The sequence below is a fragment of the Ptychodera flava genome, chromosome 13, assembly GCF_041260155.1.
Source record: "Ptychodera flava strain L36383 chromosome 13, AS_Pfla_20210202, whole genome shotgun sequence".
NCBI classification, from domain to species: Eukaryota; Metazoa; Hemichordata; class Enteropneusta; family Ptychoderidae; genus Ptychodera; species Ptychodera flava.
Genome location: NC_091940.1, coordinates 8,691,749 through 8,714,404, shown reverse-complemented (window position 1 = coordinate 8,714,404; position 22,656 = coordinate 8,691,749). Strand labels below are relative to the sequence as shown.

At 36.8% G+C, this 22,656-nt stretch overlaps 2 protein-coding genes across 3 annotated transcripts in view; one reads left to right on the top strand and one right to left on the bottom strand.

Moving 5' to 3' along the window:
• Window positions 1-10,241, top strand: part of LOC139147322 (adenine phosphoribosyltransferase-like) — a 31,860-nt gene extending 21,619 nt beyond the window's left edge. Inside the window, exons 2-5 of one of the 2 annotated variants that reach the window (XM_070718380.1) lie at window positions 2,562-2,665; window positions 4,059-4,192; window positions 6,917-6,995; window positions 7,162-10,241. In XM_070718380.1, coding sequence (XP_070574481.1) covers window positions 2,562-2,665; window positions 4,059-4,192; window positions 6,917-6,995; window positions 7,162-7,298 — 454 coding nt within the window. In that variant the 3' untranslated portion in view covers window positions 7,299-10,241. The remainder of the gene's footprint in view (window positions 1-2,561; window positions 2,666-4,058; window positions 4,193-6,916; window positions 6,996-7,161) is intronic. The other variant, XM_070718381.1, reaches the window with a different exon arrangement.
• A 2,059-nt stretch (window positions 10,242-12,300) lies between these two features.
• On the bottom strand, window positions 12,301-22,591 carry LOC139147331 (ubiquitin-like protein NEDD8). The gene is made up of 5 exons (XM_070718391.1): window positions 22,303-22,591; window positions 22,077-22,094; window positions 16,364-16,393; window positions 14,694-14,776; window positions 12,301-12,535 (listed from the first exon to the last, which is right to left on the bottom strand). The coding sequence occupies exons 1-5, from the start codon at window positions 22,318-22,320 to the stop codon at window positions 12,451-12,453; spliced, it is 234 nt and encodes a 77-aa protein (XP_070574492.1). The 5' UTR covers window positions 22,321-22,591; the 3' UTR covers window positions 12,301-12,450.
• Between the last annotated feature and the right edge of the window lie 65 nt (window positions 22,592-22,656).

Below are 22,656 nucleotides of genomic sequence, written 5' to 3'. Positions count from 1 at the left end.
TGCTTTACGTCACTGTGTACACAGTCCGTCTAGCCGCCGGCCAGGTACTGTGCAAGAACTCCAAGTCGGTGAATCCGGTTAAAAACTAACTCACGACTGCGCAGACTCAAGGTAACGCGTTTAATCGCTAGGAAAACCTGGCCTCGGCTGCCAAAATCCAAATAAGTTTGTATAAAAAATTAGAGACACATGAGAAACTACTGCAAATCATTTTATTTTTAGAAATTCACCGACTTGAACCAAGTCTAAGCATGCAGGTAACACTGTCAGCTCCTTCAATCATGATAATGAATAATGGCGATTCTAGTAACACTTTAATGATTCTGTCAGTTACTCTGTAATTTTTCTCTACTCTCATCGCTGGGTGTGCTTTATTGCTTAATATAATGAACACCTACAAGTGCTTGATAACATACCACATGCTTGTGCTGTTCTTTATAAGGATGCCCAGCGATGGTATACAACGAGATTTTGACCAGTTCCCGACATATATGCATGAGCGATAACGAGTGCATATATAAAGTGAACTGGTCAAAATCGAGTGGTATACCGTCGCTGGGTGTGATTTATTAATATTATATCATAACAATATATTGAAATTCTGGCGTGGAACGTCATAAATGGATTTTTTCTCAAGCTGAGAGCTCGCGCGTACGCCGGCTGTGGTATATCGCGAATATACCACTGTTCTTTTCGCGTCTCGACCAATCAGATCGCGGTATTTGCGCCATCAATATACTGGCATGATTCAATATTGTTTTAAATGTTATTTGATGTATAGGCACTGAAACAATATATTATAAGCAGTTAACTTGGCAATTCTCCGCAGCGGGAATGGTGGTGCAAATTTCTTCCCGAAAAGAAACAAAAATGTCCTCAGCATACTGTATAACGTCCTTCATTGCACTTGAAATTTTGTTGTCAATGAGCTTTTCAAGTTCCTACGCTGTTAAAATAGAAAACTTGCTATCTTAGTCAGAGGCTCGTTGCTCATCCCTGGCGATCATCATTCTCTAATCACCGGCCATTGTTTCAAATCTGCAGACGACACTAAGCGTATGGTCATGTGACATAAAAATATTTCCCTAGGGAAAAAGTTTGTGAAAAAAGTAGCCTCTGACGTCACTGTTTTTTTCGAACCAGTAGGGACTAGTTGTACCTATTTTGTTGTCAATTGGTGTGTTCTGACGAAGTGTGACAAAGAATGAGCATGTGACATGTTACAATATAATATATTATAGTTTTGTAAATGCCATTGAATTTTGTAACGTTATCCCCGGATAAACAGAAAATGTTTGTGATTATCCACTATTGTGGCCCCAGATTTTTTTCCCTACATTTACAGATTCACTGGCATTGCCAAAACTATAAAATTGTAGTAATGATGTACCCCCTCCTGGCCCGTAATGGACTCAAGAAAACTTTGCACTCAATAATGTATGTGGCTTTACCACATACATAACAGTTTGTCATGCAAAGTTTGCTTTTTTTGTTGATTATGGGCCGGGAGGGGGTACATTTATATTAATTTGCTTTAAAACATAATGTCAGGCTGCATGCCCGGCATGATGCCTAATATCAGACAAAATGTATAAGAAAATACTAACTCCTAACTCCTAGGCACCGGATGGGACAGTTTCTAGGGTAGAATCTAACATTAGAAAGGTGGAGTATCGGCTGCTCGACATGTTGCCATATCAGATAAAATTGATAATGTTGTCTAACTTGAGCTTGAATGTAGGATAACAATAGTTAGGTGTAGCAGGTGGTCACTGTGGGTCAATAGCTGTGCTGGTGGGTTTTCTAATGGATTTGCTGTCTTTTATACCGCACTGGCTGCCTTAGCTGTTGTGGTGGCTTGAAAAGACATTGTTCAGTCAAAAGTAAAAGATAGGAAACCTGTCAGAAAATCACCAGTATAGCTATGGGCCCACAGCTGAGCAGATGGCCGAAAGCTTTTCATTCACCTCTTCTTAACATTGTAATCTTCATCAAAACAGCAGGTCAGGCATCTTCTTCCATCACCTCTAATATTAGACTCAAACTTAGCAATTTAAGAGGTATACTTTGTGAAAAGTATACCATCTTTACTTAATTTTCTCCATTTATACCAATCGCTGCTCCGAAGAAATACCAAAGTACTCACCAAAAAAGTGGAAAGGTTTTGACCAGATACAGGCACGTTTTTTGCCATATCAGTCAACAGATATTGTCTATAATGGGGGTAAGTTGCCGGCCTTATCAGAGGATTAAATCAATAAGTTTACATGGCATGCTCAGATATATACTGTTCTATCACTAATCAGAGTGGACTTCGTGCAGTGGGGCTGAATGTGAACCTGCAAGATAGGAATGAAGCTTTTGATATTTGAGGAAGAAGGTTACTGTCAGGTATATGTTTATAAAATTTGGTTTCTCTAGTTCTACCCATTCTGTAAAGAATTAAATCGTGGCATCTGTGAAGACTTGATAATCTTTAGATGGCAATTTTTACAATACTAATGTAAAGTGAGAGATTTTGAATTGATGTTATCATGGTGTGACATTCCTGTTCATTACAGAGATATTTTCCCAGTTTTTCGAAACCCGAAGGCATTGGAAGCACTGGTTGATTATCTAGTTGATGCTATCAAGACAAAGGCCGGAGAAGTGGATATCATCATAGGTGAGCAGTAATGCTGTAAATTTTCAAAATTAGCTTGCATAGCAGATCAACATCTTCAAGTTGATAAACAATCTGCTTGTAAAGGCAACAAAACAAAAAGGTACTCGGTTAGAATGATGTTCTGTTCAGAGCCAATTATTGCCATATTGTGTATGGCATTAAAAGCTCACACTTCAGGAGATTGTGTATATTTTCTTGAGTTACATCATAAAACGGTTGCTGGAAGTTATACCGATAACTTTATCTACAAAGGAGACTTAACATATCATTCTACTTGATATTCTAATCGACAATCTCTGCTGCCATTTGTATCACAGTGTGCCCCAAGGCACAAGTGTAACATCTGTCATATGCATACTAGCTCCTACTGGTAGGATACAGGTATTCTTATAAAAATTCCCTCCCCCCATATTGTATACATGTATAACCTGGGAACGACTATTTTCTTATTTCTATAGTTCTTGAATAAAAGAAGTTAATTCAGAATCAAGTTCCCCGAAATGTACTGTTTTTGGTCATAGACACATGCAACAAAATCAGTGCAGGTTTGTTAGACAGTTATTGAGTAGACACATGACACACCTGTACCCATATACTATTACTAATACTTTGTATAGTTATACATCTACCATAGAGAACAATAGAATTTTGCGTGCGCTAAAGAGTTGTATGGAACGTCCGTTCCGTAACACGTACGGTTTCAAGGCCCCCCATCCCCTGCGGCTGTATCTGTGCGTTCACTCTTGAACGGTTTCAAGGGACTTATTGGACCATAGGGAACCCGGAGGTGTGTAAGTTGGCAGAGAGTTGCTTCAAGTCAAATAATGATAGTGTCCTTGTAGCGTTTCTTATGACATCTACATTACGTTTGAAACAACAACAACACAACAGTTACGTTTGTTGAATTTTATTGGTCAACAACAACAACAACAACAACAACAACAACAAGACGACTCATAAATAAAGAAACAACAACAACATACAAACAACAACAACTAGATTTATGGGTTCCCTATGATTGGGCGAATGCCAGAACATGTTTTATGCGTGCTATCCAGAACTTTCTGAAACGCGTCCGAGATAGCATTCCACATTTGCGCTATAAATCAACAGAAAAAAATTGTTGACATTGCACAAAATTGGTAACTACTCTACCAATTTGATACCCCAGTCACAAATGTAGGATGTATAACATTAAGGGTTATTACGAAAATACTGCAAAGGATGACCTCGGACATTGGCGCCGTGCATCGCCCTTCTATTCGCGTCGGGCGATACGCGGCGCCAATGCCCTTGCGCATCATTTGCGGTATTTTCGTAATAACCCTCTAATATCCACAGCATGGATATTGTGAAAGGTTACCACAATGCTATATGGTTTTTTTCTCTCTAGGGTTGGAGGCCAGGGGTTTCATACTTGGTCCGATGATTGCAGTCAAACTAGGAGCAGCTTTTGCACCTATCAGGAAGAAGGGCAAACTTCCAGGAAAGTGTATCCAAGTATCGTATTCCCTTCATTATGGTCAAGTAAGTCCAGTTGCGCTGGTATACTAGAGACCATGCTGAAAGTTAACACCCAAGCACCCAGTGTCAATGTCATCATCAGGTTTCTGTATTTATTCATTGGTGTGCACAGGAGGGACGCTCTGAATGTGTATGTCAGTTTTTGAGATTCTAAGTCAAATAAACTGAGTCAGATAGTGTAGTCATTTGACTACACACTGGTTTTGTAGAAGTCTGGCCGCATGGTTACTGCAGTTTTTGTCAGTGATATTATTTTATCACTGATAGTTGATTTTAGCCAAGGTTCCTCAATCACATGCAGAATTTACACAAACCCAAGGAAATTGAAACAGCGTTTGGGTTTGAAATTGAATGTTTTAATCACTGACAATTTGCTTCTTTGATTGCCGATGCCAAAATAGATGCTGCTATCTGTAACATGACATTGTATCCAATTGCCATGACATTTATATACTCTGGAATCCTGTTTTGATCAGAAATAATACATTAGCTGTCAGCCTTCTGTCAAGGGCTAGTGTTTTAAAACCCTCTTTCATATCATCAGAAAACACTGGGTGCAAGGGTTATGAACTGGCTGTGTCTATGTGTAGTTCTGATTCATCCTGCAGCATAAATGGATGTTTTAAGGTGTAAGGGAAGCTTTTGTGAGAAACAATGAAATTGTTCACTAAATGCAAAAACAAAAACAAAAAAAACCCAAAAACAAAACAAAAACAAAAAAACTGCTGGAATGCAATCGCCAAATAATATTTTGCCACTTTTGTACTTACCTTTTTAACAAAGGGAGCTAGGCAAAATACTTGCTATATTGAGAAATACACAGTGAAGAAATGAACATCGAGGAAACATAATGATTGATTTCAAGACAAATGACTGTTCAGTAATTTCTGTGATGTCCAAAAATATTATTGTTGGAGCACCAATATAAAACTCAAATCGACACTTTGATAAAAAAAGCAAACTAAAATTGCACTACCCATGAACACATATTGCCAACTCTTTATACTACATGCAAAGAGGTAAACATTGCATCAGTCCAACCTCTGTGATGACTATTTTATTTTTAGCTCACATTTGGTGTACCAATGTGAGGTTATCTTATAAGCTGAAGTCGGTGGCGTCTGTATGTATGTATGTATGTATGTATGTGTGTATGTATGTATGTGTGTACGTACAGTATGTCAGTCAACATCAAAAACACGCGAACCGCTGCACGTTTCAGCTTTGTATTTGGTATGTTGATGTATCCTGGGCTATAGATGGGATTTTGTTCAAATGAAGTTTGTATCGCCAAAATTATGCAAAGGAACTAAAAAATGTGAAAATGGTCAAGAATTATTAACTCAAGAACCGCTGTTTTGATTGCTTTGAAAATTTGTGTGCAAGTACCGTAGGTGAATCTTATATGAATATCGTGAAGATATCTTGAATTTTGTATTTTTGCTGAATGTTTTTGGTTATTTTTCTAAAAATTATTCTTCTCTTAAAGTGCCGGCTCAATTGCTCCTAAATTTGGGTTGGATGTTTGCAAGAGTGTTACCCTAGTGATTACGATAAAATTGGAAAAAATTACTGTTTTGGGGCAATTTTTGTCATTTTTGGTCAAAAATCTTTAAAAATATTTTCGTTTAAAGCCGTTGGACAGACAGATTTTACATTTGGTATACAGGTGTCCAGGAATGACAATATTTAGATATGTGGAAATTGTCCTGAAATATAGAAATATGTATTTTGAAGACAACTTTGTCATTGGTCAAGAAAACTTGTTCTCAAAATTACTTGTCTGATAGCTTTGTAATTTGTTGTAAAAGTCCCAAGGATATTATTAGATAAATTTCCTGCTCAAAGTGTTGGGCAACCCCAAAATTTGTATATTTTAGGTAACTTTCTCAGTTTGTGACCTTAAATGACCTACACCAACCCAGGATAAGTTGTGATACAATTGCGAAGACAGTGAACATAATTTTGTCATATTTGGTATCAATTTGTTGTAAAATTTGATTTAGAAAACAAAGCTGAGGCTAATATATTCAGTGCGGACCAATTTTTGCAACTTTTCCATGTAAGACACACAAGATTTTATGAGAAATAATTCCAGATGTTATAATCACCCCAACAGTGGAAGGCAATTCACTATCTGTAACTAACTTAAGTACTGTTTACATTCGAATGATAGCACTCGTAGCATTAATTAAAAAATCCCCAAGGTTCTAAATACATTTCCTGCCATCTGGCCATTGTAGCTCTTTAAGTAAACATGGTAAATACCAAGGGGTGGAACATTTGATATTTAGGAGGGGGTAGGGTCTAGAAGATTGATCAGGCAGCATTACTTTTTTACCAGATACTTTGTACATTTTCCCCCACTTTTTATTTTTTCCCCACTCTCCCACCTTTTCTTTTTGTCAAGCCTTCTCTGGCTGATTTTTTTGTTGACATTTGCTTATGTATTTAGGATCTGCTTGTCCCATTGCTATAGAAGTTGATATGCATGTTCCTAAAGATGACCTCCAGTACCTAAGTTGGAGACCTTATTTGCTTTTGTCATTCTCGTTTTTCTGGTTTAAATATTTCTTGAATGGACCAATTCAAACCGAATGTGAGCACATAGTGTCCTTGACACTGTGTTTTTATTGGGGGTATGAAGTCAGAGAACATGAGAGATAGTAATTACGGTGCCAGGATGAGTATGCCAACATGTTAACGTCATCTTTCACTACCTCCCAGGATGTATTTGAAGCTCAGGAAGATGCAGTCAAAGAGGGACAGAAGGTTGTCATAGTGGATGATGTACTAGCGACAGGGGGTGAGTCAAAGAAAACTATGTAACTAACTTGAAAAGTTTCTCAAACTCTGCTTATTGCAAAGAAGAATACAATGCTATTTATTAAATCTCTACAGTCAAGTCTATCTTTATGGGACTCGTTAATTTACTGATAGAGGTTGTATTTTCTTTTCTCACTTTATGACAGGAACCATGTCAGCTGCTGGTAAACTAGTCTCTCAGATGGGAGGAGAGCTCAAGTTAGGTCTGGTTGTCATTGAACTGGATGAGTTAAATGGAAAAAGCCGTGTCAGTTTTCCTGTCCACTCACTCATTCATTTTTGATGGCATTGAAGCTTCTTGATTCTCAGGGTAAACCCCGACAAATCCTTTTTTCGCACTACATAGTGTAGTATACGTATAATTATACCCTTTGGCCCCCTATGGTCTAAACAATGACTTCGATGAGGACCGGCAGTTTCCTTTATTATGACCATATCCCTCAACATGATTAGTGAGTTAACCTTTGAAATTACAGATGGATTATGTAAAGCTTAGAAAGAGAAATGATTTCTGGGTACAACCCTCAGAATCCAGTGTCTGAAGATTGTTTTTGAATGTCAGGAGATGCACTCTGAAGGGTGTCACACTGATTGATACTACGGGTATTCTGATGACTTCACAAGAAGCTTGCCACAACAGTGTTTACTCACTAGGTTTAGAACACATCAGTACACTGTAGCTGAGATGACAAGAATGCCAATGTCAACAGTTCTCAATCTTTGCACTTAGTGGCTCATCTGAATGCAAACTTCTAAAAAAATTGATTTTACAAAATTCTCATGTAATTGCTATTTCAAAAATATTGACAACATGTATTCATAAAAAATGACGTTTAAACAAATCATCGTTGGTGACACAGTCCCCACTTGTTAATGGTTACTTTGATTACAAGTCCTTGGAGAGGATAGAGTCCGGTTCATTAATTGAGTCTGTGATTAAAGATGAGTTGTATGGTGGTGAAAAAGTAAAACCAATTTGGGCTGCCACCCTAATTACAAAATGTCATTAAATAAGTCAATCAGTAATGAATCGACAAGATGTAGCCAAACATTTTTGCATTCTATTATAACACTGACAGATTATCACGTGTACCACATTTCATAAACAATACCATAAAGTATCAATGAATTGTATTACAGCACTGTTAGATCAACATCTGAACAAAGTTTAATCAAATTTGACGACGTGTTTCTGTACAAATCACTCTGATTAGGAAAGTTCATTAAATTTGTAAATTAAAAATTAATTAACATGGCAATGTATATTGTTTTTATTCAATGTTAAAGCAATGTGAGTTCAACATCTGAACCAAGTTTCATGAAATTTGATGAACAGTTTCTCGCTATACCAGCCAAATTACCAAAAATTTATTAAATATGCAAATTAGCAGTTAACTGAAATGATACTGCTACTTATATTTGCATGCCATAACACTACTGAAAGATCAACATCTGTACCACATTTCATCAAATTTGAAACAGCATTTCGAGACATATCACACTGATTATAAAAGTTCATCAAATATGCAAATTAGCAATGAATTTCAATGACATTGATAAATGTCTTCATTAAATGTCAAAGCAATATGAGCTCAACATCTGTACCAAGATTCATGCTATCATCCAGTATCGTCTAGGGCTTTTAACTAGACGATATTTTATGAAGGCTTGTGCTGGGTTCCGACCATGTCGCAGCTCAGAAATAACCGATAGTATCGGATATTATCGATGCTATCATCAAGTATCGTCTAGGGCTTTTAACTAGACGATATTTTATGAAGGCTTGTGCTGGGTTCCGACCATGTCGCAGCTCAGAAATAACTGATAGTATCGGATATTATCGATGCTATCATCCAGTATCGTCTTGGGCTTTTAACTAGACGATATTTTATGAAGTCTTGTGCTGGGTTCCGACCATGTCGCAGCTCAGTAATATCCGATAGTATCGGATACTATCGATACTATCGTTTAGTGTTGTCTGAGGTTTTAACTAGACGGTATTTTATGAGTATCGGATACTATCACTGCTATTGTCCGGTATCGTCTAAGGCCTTAAACAAGACGATATTTTATGATGATTTTGCCTGGGTTCCGACCATGTCGCAGCTGAATAATATTCAATAGTATCGGATACTATCGTCTTGTATCGTGTGAGACTTTTATTATGACTAGATGATATTTTATGACGGTTTTAGCTGGGTTCCGACCATGTCGCAGCTTAGAAATACCCGATAGTATCGGATACTATCGATACTATCGTCTAAAGCTAAAGGAACAAAGTCGCCCATTTTTTCATGAATTTTGTCTGATACGAGAGACTACTAATATTGTCTGGGTCATTGAATGGGTGACCATGCATATATTCAACCCCGGTTTTAGACACGATATACATGAAATCATGGCGAAAGTGAATTAATGGTCATGACCATTAATTCATTTTCGCCGTGGTTTCATTTAATTTGTCTAAAATCGGGGTCGAATATACGTATGGTCACCCATTCATTCAGTATCTTTCAACATGTCAGACAATTTAAGTAGTCTCTCGTATCAGACAAAATTCATGAAAAATGGGCGACTGTCCCTTTAAACTAGACGATATTTTATGACGACTTTGCCTGAGTTCCGACCATGTCGCAGCTCAGAAATATCAGATAGTATATCGGATACTATATACTATCGTTTTGTATCGTTTGAGACATTTAACTAGACGATATGACGGCCTTGCCTGGGTTCCGACCATATCGCACTTCAGAAATATCCGATAGTATCGGATACCATCGATACTACTATCGTCTATAGATCATGTGCCATAATTCGGCACAATGAGCAACATCCATTTAATCATAGGCCAATGATGAGAGGACCATTTTAACTGAGTTTTAAAAAGACGCAAGTGACGTCATGGTCTCTGCTGGAGACTATTTGCATATAAAAATTATGATAAACGGTAATGAGTTTTCAAACGTCTCGTTTTTGGTAGACATGTCCCACTGTAACAAGCATACAGAGCCAGTGTTTTCCACCTGATAATCCACTGTGCAAGTATCATCCGTCATTAGACAGATTTCAAGAGATAAGGGGTGTAAATACAGAAAGCGCTGAACAGGATTTTTCATGGCTAAGTCGTTTCAAATATGTAGCAGTACATTATTCACAATGGAAATTTCGTTTATTATAAATTAATGTAATAAATGTTCCTATGTAACACTATGGGAATGATATCGACAAAACCGATGTATAAAATTTATCTAAAAACAAATGAGTGAGTGGGGACAACGTTTGAAATATTCTTGATGATAGTATTCAGTTATTGTCCGACATACGATGTGTGCACGTGTGTGTTCAATAGTGTCGCATATTTTTATAGACGCCTGTCCACCTAAAATAGACCTGACGGTACCAGACGCTTATAAACAGTATCTGATAGTATTCGACATTTTTCTTGGTGAACAAGTCATAGCCGACGTCGGTCTCTAGTCAAATAAATTAGACGATACTAGACGATACTGTCGATAGTATCAGATATATAGTATCGGATATTTTTCTTGGTGAACACATTGTAGGCGACGTGGTTGTCTAGTCAAATAAAGTAGACGATACTAGACGATACTATCGATAGTATCGGATATATTTCTTGGTGAACACATTGTAGACAACATGGTTCTCTAGTTAAATAAATTAGACGATACTAGACAATACTATGGATAGTATCAGATGGTATCGGATATTTTTCTTGGTGAACACATTGTAGGCAACATGGTTCTCTGTAGTCAAATAAATTAGACGATGCTATCGATTGTATTGGAATTAGACGATACCAGACGATATTATCGATAGTATCGGATAGTATAAAATATTATTCTTGGTGATCACATTGTAGGCAACATGGTTGTCTGGTCAAATAAATTAGACGATACTAGATGGTAGTATCCAAAGTATCCAAGTCTGATAGTATCATATATATTTCTTGGTGCACACGCCATTGCCATCATGGGTCTCAAGTGAAAAAAATTTAGAAGATACTAGACAATACTATCGATAGTATAGGATATTTTTCTCGGTGAACACATCATGGGTGACATGTGTGTGTAGTCAAAGAATGTAATTGGCACTAGACGATATTATAGTTAGTATCTAGTATCGGATACTATAATATTGATACTATCTAAATTAGATACAAGACGATATACTAGTATATCTGATATTTAAAAATTGTGCAAAGTCGCGCCTTGATGAAAATTAAGGAAAAAAGAAAACCGTGCATCACTTTTGCTGAATGTCAAGGACCAGAAACAATATTTTTTGGCCTAACACATTGGCTCAAATCAGTTTCCCTTTTCAGATGTCTATGGTACGATTTCAGCTCTTGTACTTTTTCTAGAAAAGTCCCCACATTTCATTTTCCTTATCAATAGCATCCTAATTCTAAAACAACTATTTATAACAGTATACCTTTTTCCTATTATCCTACAATCAGGGTGGATACACTCAGAATCACTTAAAATCCAAAGACTTTTTCAGCAATTTTCAATTACCTTTTGAGTTCTAAAGTACCATTTTTACAATCAGTTTTTATAAATCATAAAATCCAGGACTTTCCATTAGCAATGGACCCCTGTACAATGCATTGCAACAGCTATTTCTATGCACATGACATAAAATGATGCTCTTGTCTTGAAGACTTGTTGTATCCTACTTCACGTAATATAATTCATGATGTCAAAGAAAAGTTTGGTGTCTTGTGTTTTGATTGGAAACAAATGTATAGTCGAAGGTAGCATCAGTCACAAATGCCAGAAGTAACTCACAGTAAGAGGACTATTTCAGGAACAACTGTGTAAGTTTTGCCATTTAATTGAATCTCAGTGCAGATTTTGAAAAGCAACCAATTGGAATCCTTTAACAGATTCTCTCTCTGTGTATCGTTCAGTGTTGCTTTTTTCAAGAATACAGCATTCATGGTTTATCTCAAATTAGGAATACTGACATACAAATTATTTTTGACTCCAAATTAGTCCGTTTGTCTTCTTATTTGAGCGCAATCTTCTCAGGGCTTACAAGTGCTCAAAGGGTTAAAAAGGACTAAACGCATGAAAGGTTTTTTGAATATTCATTTATTAAATTGTCATTTCCAAAGTAAACAAATGACACACTTTTTCTTAGAAGGAGTCAATGTTATCTCTTAAAGTAATCTACATTGCTGGCATACAGAAAATTACATAAATAAGAGCTAAATGTACCAGTTACTATGGAAATACAGAAATGGTGTATTGTTATTATGCCCTATAAAAAAAATATCAAATCATCAGACTTTTAAAATGTACACGATAGGGTGGTATCATTGTCTCTTCTGCAAAGCCTTTCCCCATTTCCTCGACAGTTGGCATGTCTCTATTGCTGGCATGACTAAATGACATCTGACAAGTTAACATGTATCAATGACCTCCTCTGAGAGCAAGAACCAAATGTAAAACGGATCCGCCTTGCACTTTGTAATCTGCTGCTGTCTTGTCATCATTCCTACAGAAACAAACATAGGACTTCACATTATGTTTTCTGTGCTGTGACTGATGACCATTATCTTGAGATGGTGGTTGGTCAAAAGTTGAAAACACATTTTTACTACAAATGTTGTTGTGTTCACAAAAAATCTTCACATGATTGTTGGCTGATAATGAAATTCTGCAAGGGGTGGGTGAGTATGCATGCCATGCACAATCTGCTAAAGAAAGTCAAACTCTGGAATATGTAATAAGAGTTAACAAGTCTGCATTCTAACCACATCCCTCCTCCCAAGATCTAATAAAGACCTCTAAAACATACATGTAATCACCTGCATTATTGCAAAAATGACGGAACATGAATCAGCTTATTTAGGCTTAGCCATTGACACTGCAATCTTGTAATGTTTGAACCTGTGTACTGCAGGGAAACCCTGTGATGTGTACTAGATTATCCCTGGTGAAACCCTGTGACATTTACTAAATTACCCATGGTTGAACCCTGTGACGCTTATAGATTATCCCAGGTGAAACCCTGTGACATTTACTAGATTACCCATGGTCGAACCTGTGATGTTTATAGATTGTCCAAGGTGAAACCCTGTGACATTTACTAGATTACCCACCGTCAAATCCTGTGATAGATTATCCCAGGTGAAACCCTGTGACATTTACTAGATTACCCATGGTCGAACCTGTGATGTTTATAGATTGTCCAAGGTGAAACCCTGTGACATTTACTAGATTACCCATGGTCAAATCCTGTGACGCTTATAGATTATCCCAGGTGAAACCCTGTGACATTTACTAGATTACCCACAGTCAAATCCTGTGATAGATTATCCCAGGTGAAACCCTGTGACATTTACTAGATTACCTCTGGTAAAATACTGTGTTGAATGACCTGAACTTTTCCCTTCTTACTGATTTCCCATATACAACCATTTTCAGTAATAGAGCGCGAAGCCACTGCAGTGAACTGCAGTAAAACTGCTCACACTAATTAGTTTCAGCTGTAGCCAGCTGGCAAAGTCGACAACATTGTATGTCCCATGCAGACAGTTTGTCTGGGGAAGTTGAAATAAACAGGATTTGTACAGTGTGCATGGCAATGTTACATTGTATCTTGTAATCTTGAACATAGAGTGCCAATCGTAAACTCTCATTTACAACCAAACACAGAGCTCGCTTTGGCCAAGCAGAATTTTTGTCTAATATCAAGCAGCCACGGGTGTAACAGACACTGCCCAGTTATAACACACTACACTGACACACCGATCTGGTTTGAAACATTTAATTGCAGGAAAACATTTTACTAGTTATACAAACGTTTAAAATTATATCAATATAACAACGTTGGCAAGCAAATAGGCACCTACTTGCCTATGAGAACAGGCAGCTAACACATGCTTGAAAAACTCGATAATCGTAATTTTGAAAAATAATCTGTAGAGTTTAAAATAACATACAAACGATAAATGAATTTCGATCTGAATCTACCTCTAGCAAGACTTTTTTCTTTGCGAGCCACAAAATTTCAATATTCTATAATGCACTATGAAATGAAAACAATCCATGCACACTGGTCCGTGTACAAATCTTGTTTATTTCAACTTCCCCAGACAAACTGTCTGCATGGGACATACAATGTTGTCGACTTTGCCAGCTGGCTAAAGCTGAAACTAATTAGTGTGAGCAGTTTTATTGCAGTCCACTGCAGTGGCTTCCCTATCTAATACTGAAAATGGTTGTAATATGTGTGCAACAACTGTTGTATTTCTTTGTTAACCCTCATTCTGCGAGGAAGTATCCCTTTCCCATTAGCTGAGTCAGGAAGAAGTGGTTTTGATCCAAATACTACACCTATTTTCATCTACATGGCATGGTATGATAGTGTTATAGCAGGTTTAGTCATTAGAAATAATGTTAAACTGCAGTATCTGTTTTGTCAGGGGCCTTCCATTGTTCCAGGATAATGGTTTCCATTAACCTTTCTGAAGGCAAGAAGCACAGCACTGGTGTTAGTTAGTGCTACAATTAGTATTAACAAATAGGTTTTGACTGCATCTGAAAACTTGGAAAACAGATGACAATGACCCTCACTATTTCCAAAATATGTTAATTGATACATCAGTAGCATGATGGTATACTATGTTCATATAAGGTACACCACTTACATTTGTTTTCCACTAAAAATTAACCTTTGTTGAGGTGGAGGAATTCCCTCTTTTTCTTCAACTCTTTCTTTTATTCTTTCAACCTGAAATCAAATGTTAGATGTTAAAATGTAAGTATATACAGTAATACAGTGAAGTACATTTATTTGACACCCCTCCACCAGCTGATACTAGAATATACAATCTCTGGTTTAATGTACAACTAAACTTTTGTTTTCATTGTGTGTTATATTAACCATAACACTTTTTCAGGAAGCTGAACATTTGGCATAAAAATAATTGTATGAAGTTTTGTTATATTCAAAATGATATCCCACTTATGTTATCCCACAAATATCCATAAATTTCAGAGCAGCATCTTTGAATGTATAATAGCACTACAATCAACAGAAATTTACTGAAAAATGCAGAACAAAATGTACAAGAACATTGGAGTCTAACAGTTTGGTAACTTGGAGTTAAAATTTTGGAAAACATAGGGCCAAAGTCCCTGAAGCTACTATAGACATGGATACAAAACTAAGTATTTCCTGACTGTATGAAATTATCTCACTAAGGTCATCCTAGGGACCTGTAAACCAAATATTAAAGCTGTCTGACCAGTGGTTTTGAAAAAACAAGCGACCAAACAGTCGACAGAGCTCTGCTGTGTTATGTAGAGAATAACTTTTTGTGACATATGTATTGATGAAGAAGGTGGATATCTTTGATAGCTCATTTCAGGATGGCCTGACCAAAAATGGCAAAATTAACTGAAAAAATACAAAATTGATGATTTCATCATAATTTCAATATATTACATTAAGATAAAGCCTAGGAACCTGTATACCAAATATCAAAGCTATCAGATGAGTAACTTTTGAGAAACAAATATTTTGACCAAAAATAGCAAAAATTTACCCCAAAATACAAAAATTGAAGCTTTCATCAAGTATAAATATATATCACTTAGACAACCCCTAGGAACCTGTAGAACAAATATCAAAGGCATCAGACAAGTAGCTTTTGAGAAACACATTTTTTGACCAAAATGGCAAAACTTACACCAAAAATACAAAATTGCAGATTTCATCATATATTCAATATATCATATTCAGTTTGTCTGTAGGAACCTGTATACCAAATATCACAGCTGTCAGACGAGCTGTTTTGATGAAATAAAGTTTTGACCAAAAATGACAAAAAACTTCCTTAAAAATACAGATTTGCATCTTTCATCACAATTTGAACAAATCTAAGTTGGGTTTTCCCTCGGGACCTGTATACCAAATAAAAAAGCTGTCTGACCAGCGGTTATGGAGAAGATTTTTTACCAAAAATGCCTTTTTTGGTGCTAATTTGCATATTTTCAACAATATCAAAAAATTTAAAGAATTTGTTTCTCATAATCATATTTTTCATCTACACAACAAATATCTATTTAGTAAGTACTGCGGTTCTCAAGATATTTGAGTGGACGGACGCCTCACAAACGGACATACATACATACAGACAGACGGACGCCGGACGGATACCCATCCCAATAGCTTCTATAGACTATAGTCTATAGTAGCTAAAAACTGTTATTCAAAAACATCAACATCCAACACTCAAATTCACTTTTGAAACTTTGACCAAATTCAAAAGTATGCTGTCCCATAAAGTTGATTCAGATGTGAAAATAACCTTACCTTATCTGTAGGTTCTATGTCAATTTCAATCTGGAGAAAAAATGAAAGAAAACAGAGAACAGTGATTATTAAGACTCATGGAACTGGAAAGTCAGCTGGACTCTCTCACAGCCCTTCTTTCCCTACGGGTACATAGCTCTTTCTTTCGCTACGCAGCTCTCATCTTCTACCATATGGTGATGCGCCCTCAACGGTCTTTCCAGCAAGCAAGGCTCAACTGCTGAGGGCACTTGCATGTTCCTAGGGGTAGTTGTCGAGGTACGGTAGGTACAGCATGAATGACAACTTTGACATTTCATTGCACTTTGCGGGAAAGTTTCAGACTTCGTCATGTTGAAAAATACACTGCTTTAAAGAAACCTACCGGCCTCAATAAGTGAAACAAAATGGGGTTGTTTTGTTGGCATCTGAACATATACTTACAAAATCATAATTTACACATCAACCTTGTGACTTTTTCTGGGAGCTAGTCATCTGTCTTTCTAGTTTCAATGTGTTTTTTTTTCTATTCATTTCACATGTCAAGCAACACCATGAGTACAAAAAATATAAATTGTCGCACTATGATAATTTTAAGAACACTACATATTATGCACCACATACATCATTTAAAATAAATTTCAATCGTGTGCTGGCTGAAGGCAGATATTTGGAGGTACATTGAGATTACTGATGATTAAATTTTCCAAAGTTTTGCAACGTTTACGGACAATAAATGAAGAGATGAGATGGTTTCCTCTTTCCTATTTCCCATGGCTGTTGCAATGTATAGTAGCATTGGGGCATACTGTTAATTTACTTGACACGGACATCATTTTAATATAATAAAACAGTAATTTGTCAGGGAAAGTTGAATAAAACTGTATCAGCCTACTGTACAAGTATCTGAAGGCCTGAGTACAACAGGGGGGACTGCAGAACACTGCATATTGGTCACTTTCTTTTATAGGCTCTACATGACTTTCCCTCCAGCCTAACTTCTACTTCTTTTGTTTCGAAAAATGGACACAAGTCACATACTGCCTGTAGATGTTTATGCATGTCACCAAGTATGCTGACACATTGCACAAACCACAATTACAGGCTGGTGGATTATTTTTTGCCAATGTAAAAAAGTGGCTGACCCCCCCCCCCCCCCCCCCCCCCATTCCAATTTTTGAAAACAGGGTGACCCCCCCCCCCCCCCCCCGCATGCGACAACTGTAAAACAAAAGGTGGACATAAATGTTATATATATATATATATATATATATATATATATATATATATATATATATATATATATATATATATATATATATATATATATATATGTGTGTTATATATATATATATATATATATATATATATATGTGTGTTATATATATATATATATATATATATATATATATATATATATATATATATATAATATATATATATATATATATATATATATATATATATATATATATATCATTTATATTTTAACAGTCATTCTGTGGTTTTAATGAAATTGTTGACATGTCAGTTGTAAGATAGGAATTTCAAAGTGTCAATCTTAAAGTTTGAATCCAGTACAGTTTGAATGAGCTCAGCTCAGCTGTGTGAATGTATTTCACACTTTCTATGTTTAACCAGATGTCCTGAATTATTGTACAGAAATGGATGTCAATCATTAATATCAAAGAGGAAAAAGCAGTAAATCAAAAACTTTGATGGGTGTTAAGACTTGCCAGCCATCCAATTAAATCTCCTGAGGAGCCATTGAGAGGCGTTTTAGCCAAATCTGATGTGTGCAGTGTCTGAGATGACCAGTGTTTCATCTGGGATGCTACACCAGGGGGAGATTGGTCCCCCTCTACTGAAATTTTTGAGGGGGATTTTAAAATTTTGGGGGGGGGGGATTTAACTGAAACATATAATGACATCTTTATACGGAAGTTGTAAGTTGCAGTGATGTTACTTGTATTATACATACTACAAGCCATAAATAACTTGCTTACACAATCCAAGCTGCTGGCTGCAAACACCATCCTCTATAAGATTTTTTCAAAAGTCAAAAAATTTGCGTATCACTGTTGTGAATGTATAGGGCTTCCAAGAGTGGCAGACAGCTCATTAATATTCATAAGCATTACTATTCCTAAAAAATACCGCAATTATACGGTGTTGCTCAAATTTGATCAGAATTGGTACATACCAGTATGGGTACCAAAGATCAACAATAAATGTTGTTTCTATCTGTTCAGTGCAGGAAAATTCTACGTTGATGTTATGACAATGATTTCTGCACAGTACAACCAGAAAAAACACAAGAAACATTTAAACCAGAAAAACAAGAATGTCAAAAGTAATTAAGGTCTGAAACTTTCGGTACTGGAGGTAAACTTTAGCAACATGCATAGCAGAAAGGCAGCTAGCCCCCTTACTGCCTTAGTTTGACCATAGACGGTCTTCCTCCCCTCTACTGACGGTCTTCCTCCCCTCTACTGTCTATGGTTTGAGCAGGTCTGTTAATATGTAACAGTTCAATGACAATGACAGGAAATGACTCAAGTCAGTGGAGTAAGCCTGTTTCAAGCCTGTTTCCGAATTTTGCTTTTTCTTACCTCATTTGCACATTTTTGACACTGATGTGTTCATTTAAACAAATTCACATCTCAACCCCTACATCTACCTGTACACCAAATACTGAGACAGTAGCTTTGGCAGTATGGGAGCCTTTGTGTGTGACGGACATACATCCCCACATACCCACAAATATACAGACATTTAGACTCATCATATAAGCTCTTTTTGGTATTTATATATAAAACCAAATATGAGCTAAAAAATTGAAGCATATTCTGTATGCTAAATTATTCTGTATGTTTGTTTGTACATATTCTCTATGTTTGCTTTCCTAGGGCTTAATGTACATTCAAACATAAAAATTAACAATAGTTAGCCATTCCCACTGTACTTTCAAGGGATTTTTTTCATTTTTCACTGAACTGTCTGCACTACAAAAAGCAAGAAAAAACTCTTTTGTAGTTATAAAGGAATGTTTTGTAGCTTCTGAAAAAATAGTGTACTTGTTTGTCACGTTTTTACAGTGCTTATATCATCCCTCACTACGGTAAGTTTGGATCAGCATTGCCCTATACAAACCAGTTAGCTGTATTTTTCTAGTGACCTAGCTGGTCTTGTAATTTTGTGCGCAGACTCAGTAGAGTTAAAACGAACAACTTAGAGGGTCGAACTTTAGTAAGCCATGCGGAGTTTCTCGATGTCAGATTCGCTCCAGTTGCTTTTTGTCAGTCATTTTAGAACGGGAAAATAACAAACAGAAAGGTTGGTTGTCACCGACAGTTAACTTTAGGGTTTATTTGCCCCGAAAAATAAGTCAGTGTCTGTTCAATGAATTCAAAAACCGGACCCATTGACACCACAGCATGCTTGTGACTTTCATTGCATGCAGTCTGCACTGAACACGTTTCTGTGACAGTAAAAGTCCAAATTTTTGTGTCATTTTGCTATCGGAATTATTTTCAGAGTGTTATGGACATCCATACGATACATAAAAACTTCAGTTTGTGTCCTTTTCTCAATCGTACAGAGATAATGTGACACAGAAACCTTATCGGGCTAGGGCAATGAACTTTTGTGAACGTAACTCTCAACTGGCTGACAGGCTTTCATATGCAAAATAAGCTTACGGAAATTTACTGTTTCAACAGCAATTTATTGAAGCAGTTCAAAAAGTATCAAAATCGAACTAAAATTAGTCCCTTCCATGTAAATGTTCTTGCAACACTATACAATGCCTATTACCACAGGTGACACCCATGATAGCAGCCATTCCAGCCAGCTCAGTGCAGTGCGCGATGGGTCGCCCCTTCTACCTGTGATTGGCGGCGCGCAGCACACAAAAGAGGGGGAATCGCGCAATCGCGCAGCCTAGATGAAACACTGGATGACCATTTCTTGTAACATTGAAACCATAAAAGCACAGCTAATAATGACAAAAACTGCCTTTTTAAACTGTTATTTTGGTCATAAAAAAGCATCATTCTACAGAAACCTGAGACACACAGGAAAACAGTTGCATCAATGAGAACGAAAAATATCTTGTCATTTTTCAATCTCTTAAATAAGTCACTGTACCAAATATATATTGTGAAATATTTGTGCATGTTGCTTTCTCATACTGAATTCTCATAGAGAGAACAGAAAAGTATCAGGAACTTGTCATGCTTTTCAAATGAAATGCAGATTTCATAACGATACACTTTCACTTAGCAAACATCAAGATATCTCTGCCATATATATCTGATTTATTAAAGTATGGTGCCCGAAGGGTGGGGAGAAAAATATGAAACATCCTGATATCTCTGATATTTATGTCTTGTATATTAAAGTTATGCACAGGAAGGGCGTGCTGAAAAATGTCTGAGATGACCATTTCTTGTAACATTGAAACCATAAAAGCACAGCTAATAATGACAAAAACTGCCTTTTTAAACTGTTATTTTGGTCATAAAAAAGCATCATTCTACAGAAAACCTGAGACACAAAGGAAAACAGTTGCATCAATGAGAACGAAAGATATCTTGTCATTTTTCTATCTCTTAAATAAGTCACTGCACCAATATACATTGTGAAATATTTGTGCATGTTGCTTTCTCATACTGAATTCTCATAGAGAGAACAGAAAAGTATCAGGAATTTGTCATGCTTTTCATATGAAATGCAGATTTCATAACGATACACTTTCACTTAGCAAACATCAAGATATCTCTGGCATATATCTCTGATTTATTAAAGTATGGCGCCCAAAGGGCGCGGAGAAAAATATGAAACATCCTGATATCTCTGATATATATGTCTTGTATATTAAAGTCATGCACTGGAAGGGCGTGCTGAAAAATGTCTGATATATTAAAGTAATGCGCTCGAAGAGCACGCTGAAAAATATTGAACACACAGATATCTCTGATATATGTATGCCTGATATATTAAAGTTGGGCGTGCTGAAAAATATGTCTGATTATTAAAGTTATGCGCCCAAAGGGCGCGCCGAAAAATGCAACTGAATGATGAAATTTATGGCTGACACGATGCATTTTAGGCAATGATGAGCCTGTATCGAAATTCAAACACACACTGACCCCCCCCCCCCCCCCTATTGGGCATTTCAAAAACATGGTGACCCCCCTATCACAAAAGTCAAAAACAGGATGACTCCCCCCCCCGGCCGAAGAAACTGACCAGTCCCTAAGCAATGTTCGGTGAAAGGGGTCGAACTGAGTCCAGGGTCCGTATGAGGGTCGCTTGAAATCATGGGGATCGAATTTGGTTTCGGTATTGATAGGGATTGATATGAACCGAAACTGTGTGTGTGAATGACAGCAAAATGTCTTCATACTCGACACCTAATTCTCAATGTCAAACCGTGCGTGTAGTTCAGTAGCTCGAGGTTTTGCTCGGGTAAATGAGTCGGACGGCAAATACCCAAATACCCAGGAAAACCTCGAGCTACAGTACTGCAGCAATGTCAAACCGTGCGTGTAGCACATGCATAATGACAACGCAAAATACGCTGGGACTGCTTCCGGTTTCTAATTATAGGCATGCATAAGATTCCGTTGCTAAACGTTAAAGTTTCAATAGCACTGAGGAAGACAATCAGTAAACTGTTGTAAAATAAATATTTGCAAAAATTATTGCTTGGCTATTGTTGGCAGCTTACCTCTTTTCCCGTCAGCGTCTGACAGTTTACAAGCGTCCATTCCAAGTTGTTGAATCAGATCAGCATGCGACGAATCACGACCCAGAAATATGAAAAGAAAACCAAACAGCATTTTATGTTACTGGTGTTTAATCTTACCCGTGGAGTTACGGAGGACATAATGACACAAGTTTCTCTGCGAACACCTTAAAAACGATAGATATTACTTCAAAGTAGCTGATCTTACCTTCACTTTGATCAGCATAGTGCCAGAGTATATGTCTTTCTCTGATAAGTCAGTTCCAGTGCCTACACGATATATGTTACCTGAGTTGTGATTGGTTTCTTCAGCTCAATTCCCCTCCACCGGCGCAGCTAACAAAATGTTAACACAAGTTCCTAATGGGCATTAACTGTAATTATTGAATATGAGAAATCGTCTTAAAATACTTCATATTTGATACGAAAACATTGTGCACGTAAAATCGCCGAAAATACAGACGGGTTGGTGTATTGTTGACAACTTACTGGCCAATAAGAGATAGCGTTTGACGCGTGAGGAACAGTAAGCCGGCTATCCGTAAAAGGAAAGGTCAAAGGT